This window comes from Myotis brandtii, unplaced genomic scaffold (genome assembly GCF_000412655.1).
Source record: "Myotis brandtii unplaced genomic scaffold, ASM41265v1 scaffold125, whole genome shotgun sequence".
NCBI classification, from domain to species: Eukaryota; Metazoa; Chordata; class Mammalia; order Chiroptera; family Vespertilionidae; genus Myotis; species Myotis brandtii.
In genome coordinates, this window is record NW_005354385.1 from 10906656 (window position 1) to 10914844 (window position 8189).

Genomic DNA, 8189 nt, shown 5'->3' on the forward strand with positions numbered 1-8189 from the left:
TAAATTTAGAGAAAGGTTGAGTCTTCTATTATAATTATCAAGAAACAATAGAAGTATTAATGGTAATGAAGCTTCCATGATTAAAAAGTTAAATTCTGAAAATAGCAAGCAGAAATGATTGTTAGCAGGCTGCATTACTATAAATTATAATTCTCGCAAATGGTTATTTTGATCTCTTTTCATGGGATAAGGCAACTCCCAAATTGCAATTTACTAAATGCTAATATATGTACCAAATGTGTCATAATTAAGTTCCATAGTCTTGGAGAATTTAGTACCATTAAAGAAACAAAGATATTGGAAATAGTGCATAAAATTCTAAGAATCATTTTTTTAAAGGCAAGGTTGTTTTAATAGATGCTATGATTTCTATGTTGATCTTTTAAAAAATATTTAGAAAGCAGTAATCATTGTTATCCATATAAATGTATTCAGAGAAAAATTTTGTTTACATTTAATAGGATTTGAAAATGAACTCTAGGTTTTAAATACAGTAGATTCCATGTCCTTTCTTGGCGGTTTTTGAGGATTGATTTTTGGTAATATCTCTTTGGCATAAAAGGTTTTATGAAGTCCAGCTTCTCGAAGTGCTAACTCAAAACGAAGTCTAGGGTCAGAAATTATCTGTAGAAATAAAGTATAATGTAAATAAATAGCAACTCAGTAAATAGAACTACAGTAAATTTTATCATTTAGTACCATATTTCCCTAAGCTGCATAATTTGTTTTTGCTAGATAAGTGACTAAATGACAGTAAATTTTGTGCATACAGTGACTATATCATAGTTATTTTTAGTGAAAACATCCAAACCTTTTTGGCATTGCCACTTTCCAGTGAGTGAATCAGCGTTTCCAACATAAGGTGTATAGACTGTTGCATAGTAGATTAGTCAAAATACAAAACATTAGAATTATTAAAAGATGAGATGAAAAAAGCTTACTTTCAATAATATCATTGATTCATTATTTACTGATGGCTGGAATATGCAAATATAGACAATCACTGATCACAATAAAATAAATCTCAACCACAACCTTCTGCATCTGCCTTTAAACAGACATTTTAATTTCTCCATCACTTGGCAACATGTAAATTAAGTTTAAGCACAGGGCCACTACCTGAAAAACAAAAATCAATAGAACCTTCTTCCCAAGCCAGATTTCTATTTCAAGCAGAACTAGAAAATGCTTCCATCTATCTGATTCTAAGTGGGACTAGACATACGAGTAGTTCGATTTCTGTTTTCACTTATAGCTTATTGGACTTTACTCCTCCTTCTGTGAATATTAAATGTCAATGGTGCAGTTTGCAATGATAAGAAGGTAGCCACACATGGATTTCAGCTAAGGAAGCATTTTACATGGATTTAAAGTCCCCCTAGAGCAGGGGTGGGGAACCTTTTTTCTGCCGAGGGCCATTTGGATATTTATAACATCATTTGAGGGCCATACAAGATTACCAGCTTAAAAATTAACCTGCTATATTTGGTCAAACATTTCATTAGTTCACCCCGAATGCCTGGGCATTCACCCCTGCACTAGAAGATTGGATAATAAGCTGTTGAAAGCAGCCTCTCCTTCAAGGAGCTCTTTCATAGGGGTAATAAGATTATACCCAGATAACTACAGTTTGTGGCAACATGTGACAGATACCGCTGTCTCTCGGTGCCGGTGAGACTAGCATGGTCTCCGGTAAGGAGGAGCACCCGAGCTAAAGTCCAACTTACTCTTCTCTAAAGCAGATGGGGGAGAAAGAAGAATTGAGCATGAAAGGAAGGAACATGCAAACTTAGAGGTCAAATCGGTCCATTTGGAATCACCTTTGGGGAACACTGGGGAAGGACACCGCTAAGCCTGGGGCTTGAATGTGAAAGGCTTTCGGGCTCTGCCAAGGAGTCTGGAGAGCTACTGAGGTTGCATTTGTTTGTTTGGGGCGTGGAATTAATATAATCACTGTCATTGTATAAAAAGATGGGTCTCATTGTAAGTTCAGGATAAATTAAGGAGGCAAGGAAAGAAGAGATGGAAGTAGAGAGAGTGGTTAGGGGGCTACTACAATAGGCTAGACATGACTAATAATAAATATGCCTAAACTTGGCTGGTAGCAAGGAAGAGATAACTGTCAGAAACACTGAAGGGAAGAATTAATAGAACTTGGCAACTGGTCAGATATAGGGACTAGGGGCAGCGATGCATTCAGTCAAGAATAATACAGAGATTTATGTCTGACATAAATAATACAGAGATTTATGTCTCCTCCTCTGCTCCAGTCCAGGCTCCCTGGTCCCTCTCATGTACTTCCGGTGGTTCATGCTCCACCTGCATGTGTTCTCCCCTAGTCATCCCCGGCGTGCACCAACTCCTCAGCTCTGGAGGTGTGAGCTTTAAACTGCTTTCATTATCTACTTTTTGAATAAACGAAGTGAAATGGAGATCTCCCTTGGATACTGACCACGATTGTCCCAATTCCCCAACCCAGAGGCAGCTAATCGGTTTCTTGTAAATGTGTACTAGACATTTTCACCCAACACATGACATAAACAAAAGTTCTCTCTCCCCAAGTCTGTTTCTCCTTCTATATTCTTACATGGTTGATGATAGCAACACTGAATACTTATCATTTACTGTATTACTACTGGGTGCCAGGCAATATCTTAGGGCCTTAATCCTCACAAGAACCCTGCAAATTATTGTTTTACAGATGAAGGAAACAAGACAGGAAGATGTTAAATAGTGTACACAATTTCACACAGCTAGTAAATAGTGGAACAAACTGTCCGGTTTAGAATTATTCTCACTTTCATCATCTCTCCTTGCTTCCTCTTTCTCCTCCCTCCTCCCTCCTCCTCTCAGCCAGAGCCATTCCTGCCCCTCCCCCACTTATGTGAGGGTGCCATTTGACTCCACATGACCTCCACCCCTCACCCCACACCCCCCAGCCTCACCAATTTTCCATTCAGGACATGTTGTTAAAACATAAATTCGGTTCTGTAATTCAGCTGCTGCAAAGTCTCGCCTTTGCTCAGGATAAAGGTGAAATACAAGCAAGACCCACTATAGGACTTTTCACAGTCTGAGCCTAACCTATGTTCCGAGTCTCATCTCCCAGCACCCACCCTTGCCCAGTACTTTCCATTGAAGACACACCAGGAAGGGCCTCTTTCCCCCTCTTCTGGCTGGCGAAACTCACCTCTTCAGCCCAGGCAGCGGAGAGCTTTCCAGCCTCTGACTTCAATTCTTTGCAAGCCCCCGCTGCCCTCCCCACTGTAGCTTGTGAAGAGTCCCTTGAATCTTTAAGGTTTATCCCTCGCCCTACACCCACTTCCTCCCATTAATCTATTTTTTTGTTTGTTTTTAGCTTAAATCATCTGGAATGAATCTTGTTTCTGCTGTTATGTCTTCAACTAAGATACAGCTTAAGTTTTCTCTTTGACACTTTCTCTGATTTCCCCAGCCATTCCCTTCCCCTGGTGGCTGCAGCCCTTAGACCTCTATTATGGAGGTGTCCTCCCCTTATTATTCCCATGCATGTTACTGTCCTCCCAGCCCAGCTCCCCAGCTCCCCACTTCCACACAGGACATGTTTGCGCTGTTCAGGACAGCACCTGGCACAGTGCCAGGTATAGTATCTGTTCCATCAATAGGTGTCCAATTAATAAATTAATTGTGCATTTTTTAATCCCTAGCAAAGTATGCAGCACATACTACAGGCACATTTGATTTATTTGTCAGTGGGTGAATGGATGAAGTTTCCTGCCTTTTATATAATTAAATAAGCATTTAGCAGGTCTCCCTAGATTTGCAAAATTAACTACTTTCTCCTTTAATTTCAAGGATACACATTCATTCATCTGTCCTCCCTTCCTAGAAATGGTTAAATTAGCCCTTAAGCCCTGGCTGGTGTGGCTCAGTGGATGGAGTGTTGGCCTGTGGACCAGAGGGTCCCAGGTTCGATTCCGTTCAAGGGCACATGCCTGGGTTGTGGGCTCAATCCCCAGTAGGGGGCGTGCGGGAGGCAGCCAATCGATGATTCTCTCTCATCCTTGATGTTTCTCTTTCTCTCTCCCTCTCCCTTCCTCTCTGAAAGCAATAAAAATATATTAAAAAAAATAAAAATAAATTAGCCCTTAATACTTATTTTCACAGAAAATGTTGTATCATTAGCTATGATGAATTATCTTCTGCTCATTTTAACTTCTGAAAACGTCTCTCTGTTTTGTTTAATCAAGTATCATCAGTTTTTTCTTCAAAAGGATTATGGTATGAATTTAAACAAATTCTGAATATGATAGAGCAATATTCACCAACAAAATACAGTACTAACACAACTTTAAAGTATGATTTTGTAAAATTATTTTTAAGTTTAAAAAATAATTTTCTAGGGAAGGTAGGGGAGGGTGGGGGTAAAGGGGAGAGATCAACCAAAGGACTTACATGCAAGCATATAGGCCTAATCAATGGACACAGACAACAGGGCTGTGAGGGCATGAGTGGGGGTATGGGGGGTAATGTGGGGATAAGGACACATATGTAATAACTTAATAAAAAAATTGAAAAAAATAAAATAAAAGGTTTAAAAATGAAAAAAAATAATTTTCAATGACAGATTCATAGCATTTCCAGATAAACTGCTTTTTCTATGCTCACCTACCAACTATATTATAATATTAACAGTTGTGCAGTAACTATGTGCTATTATTTAGAAGTAAAAATTGTGTTGATATCTGTAGTATTCAAATATAAATGTTGAAAATTTTTGGAACGCAAAACATACACTTCTACAATTCTTATAAACTTCATAGCTTTTGTTTCAAACATGCTAATTCCCATAATTACCTGCTGTTCATTGTATGTATTCAATGTGAAGAGTGGCTTTTGAAGAATAAATTCTTCCTCAATTCCAATACCCATCCTCGCTTTCGATGCCATTGTATCTGACATCATTCTAACAGGATCAAATTGAGCAACAATAGCAACCTAAAGAAAAGAAAGCATAGCAACTTGGAACAAGATACAGGCTAAATGCTCTGGGCAATATTATTAATGTGTCATGTCCATTACAGTTCAGAAATTTTATTAAAGATAAAACCTAAGAGGGGAGAGTAGAAAGAATATTAAACCAGGCCACTCCAAGAGATCCACAAAGGAGTTAGTAGTTTAAAAACAAATATAATATTAAAAGGCTGTATAATATAATTGTTTCTGATGATTGAAATTATAGTTATTATTACATTTACACAAAAATTTGTCTTTCTTATACAAAGTCACAGGAAATCTTATATAGAAAACCTACATACTCAAACACCTTGAAAGTAACCAAAAGTAAACAAACAAACAAAAAAAACAGTAATCTTTAACCACCAGTGATCTGTGGCCATGGTGACAACCTCATGAAACTTTCTGGAAAATTTGATCTGTTTAAACTGAATCGAGAGCATATTATTCATGGGTAAAGTTGAGTGTGTTGGCATTATAGGGTCAAATGGGTGAATTTCCATTGTACCAGGCAACTAGATTTCCAGGGGCTGTTATAAACCAGTGCTCCCACTTCTGCTGAAAAACTTTAACCCAAGTGCTCTTGTTCTTTATTATAATTGAAATAATTAAAAACTGTGTCCTGATGAAATGAAGTCACTAATTTTGTAAATCATATGCACAATTTGTAACACCTGTCTGTTAACTCCTAGTCAAGAATTGGCATTAAAGCCCTGCCCAGTGTGGCTCAGATGGCTGAGCATCGTTCCATGCACCAAATGGTTGCTAGTTCGATTCCCAGTCAGGGCACATACCTAGGATGCAGGCTCAATCCCAGTAGGCACGTGCAGGAGGCAGCCGATCAATGTTTCCCTTTCACATCCATCTCTCTCTCTCTCTCTCTCTCTCTCTCTCTCTCCCCCCCTCTCCCTTCATCTCGTTCTAAAAGGAGGCATTTAAAACTCTTTAAAAATAAAAAAAATGTTAAGAGAAAAAATCGAATTATCATTAAAAATGGCACTTTATGAACTATAATGACTTAACTGGGAATTGAACATACTTTCATTATTGTAGGTTTCCTGATCAAAATCTTACACTATAGTTCTGAACACGAATTACAGATAATAGGCCCAGATATTTCCTCTTTCCAAGGGTTCACAGATGGAAACAATTCTAATCATATAGATTCTGTAGTTGTCAAAGTTCTATTTTGAACAAGGATGTGTTTAGTAATAGTGACATTAAGTTTTGTCCCCAGAAAGCCATGGGATATACTTATTTGCTAATGACTGAATAATTTAAATTTTGTTGAATCTAACATGACCAGGACATACATTCTTATGCTTTGAATTTCTCTAATCTATTTTATCAAAGAAGATGAGATGCGTTTATAGCTCCTCTATACCACCTCACCTAACTAGACTTCCTTGGTTTGAATTCAGCCTGAACTTTGCTAGCGGTGTAACTCTGGGGAACCTCTGTGTCTCCTTGGTTTTCCCTTCTATAAAACAGGAATATTAATAACACCTACAGCATAGGGTTTTGTAGAGATTAAATGATTTAAATGATTTAAAACCCAAGGGTGTTTATAAGAGGACTTTATACTTAGTAAATATTCAAAACATGTAAACAGACATGACTACCAACCTACAAGGCAGGTACTAATATTATTATTCCCATTTTTCAGAGGGGGAAATAAAGCAACGGGAGTTAGGTAAAAGGCCTAAGTTCCTTCTGCCAGTGAGTAGCACACCAGGTTGTACCAGGTTTGAAGGACACCAGAGGCCAAGTTCCTATCCAAGATTCTATGTTGCCTCCACTGGCACCGAACAGAAACCCGTCATTGCCTATCAGCTGGGAAATGGTGCCAGTGGCGACTTCAGAGCTTTTGAGTTAAGCTAATCACCTCCAGGCTAAAAACTCTGAAAAATTGCCAAATAAAACTATTTTATCACATTTCCCAAGTTCTTAAATTTCTGATCTTGCCATGTACTATCTACTTTCTAAACTTTTGCCTACTTTTATTAGGCAAAGCAATGGGAGGCTTTTATTTCTCCACAAAAAAAAGTGAGGTTATATTTTTTAAGTGCTTTTTAACATGTTTATTTGTTATGGGATATATCCAAACAGAGGTTCCCTCCCCAAAGAAGATTATCTCGTTCAAGCTCTACCGATCTTTTGAGGAGAGCAAAATCTTTGGGCTAGATGCAGAGTTTCACTGCTGTAAATGGATACTATTCAGCTATTAAACTGGAGGTAATGTGGATGCGTTTAAATCTTGGGAGAGCTTTTTAAAAGGTGCTGATAAAGTTCTTTTAATAAACTAAGAAACTGGAAATGGTTCAACATAAACCTAATTGCTCCCCGGAATGAAGATCAGTGTCTCAATTGGGACAAGTTACATTTTATGCAGCAGAACTCCTAAACTAAGGCCGAGGAATAATGCTATTAGGAGCACTTAGCAACGTTTTTTCCCACCACCCATGAACATTTCGAATTAAAAACACCTGTTTCCTAAGGGCCTCCAGCCGCCTCTCTCTTTCTTCTTCTTCATGTGCTTCTTGAAGAGCCACCTCTTTTTTCTCCATCAAACGCTTTTCCAATAATTGTTGTCTGTAGTTAACCCTTTAAAAACAATGCACAGGGAAGTTGGGAAAACATCACCGTAATCTTGGACATTGTGCGGATAAGAGCCGAAGGCCTCTCCAGTTTTGTTTTCAGTTGCTTTTGGTTGATTCCTCATATCCAAACAATAGAAGACATTTGTGGAAAATGCAATTTACTAATAATTCTAAGAATAGCAGGAGAAACTACAGGTCATAGGGCAGGCAAACATGGGATAGAATCCAATCCATCTCTTTACTCGTTGAAATAATTGTATTGACTCGAAAACTGTCTGTTGGCTGCTGCACCTACAGCTCATTTGAGCCTTCTGATGAGTTTTAACAATTTGAGATTTTTAAAAGGCTGTTACAACATGCCCAAATTATCTTCATTCCTAGAACTTAAACCAAACTATTTATATTGCCACTCATTTTGTCAAAATGCTCTTTCTGATTGTGTGTGTGTGTGTGTGTGTGTGTGAAGCAACTTTAAAAATGGCACTTGACTGTAGATGGCAGCAAAACATGACTTTGCCTTCACATTAGGCTTCCATCCTCCTTAACATCAGCAGATATTAGAACAGGGCATAAACAGCTGTTTTAATACCTCCC

At 38.1% G+C, this 8189-nt stretch overlaps 1 protein-coding gene across 1 annotated transcript in view; it reads right to left on the reverse strand.

The window, feature by feature from the left end:
• Positions 1-407: 407 nt before the first annotated feature.
• The window catches only part of CCDC148 (coiled-coil domain containing 148), a 214330-nt gene continuing 206548 nt past the window's right edge, over positions 408-8189 (reverse strand). The window contains exons 13-15 of the mRNA XM_014534079.1: positions 7482-7599; positions 4837-4977; positions 408-624 (exon numbers count right to left, since the gene is read on the reverse strand). Coding sequence (XP_014389565.1) covers positions 478-624; positions 4837-4977; positions 7482-7599 — 406 coding nt within the window. The 3' untranslated portion in view covers positions 408-477. The remainder of the gene's footprint in view (positions 625-4836; positions 4978-7481; positions 7600-8189) is intronic.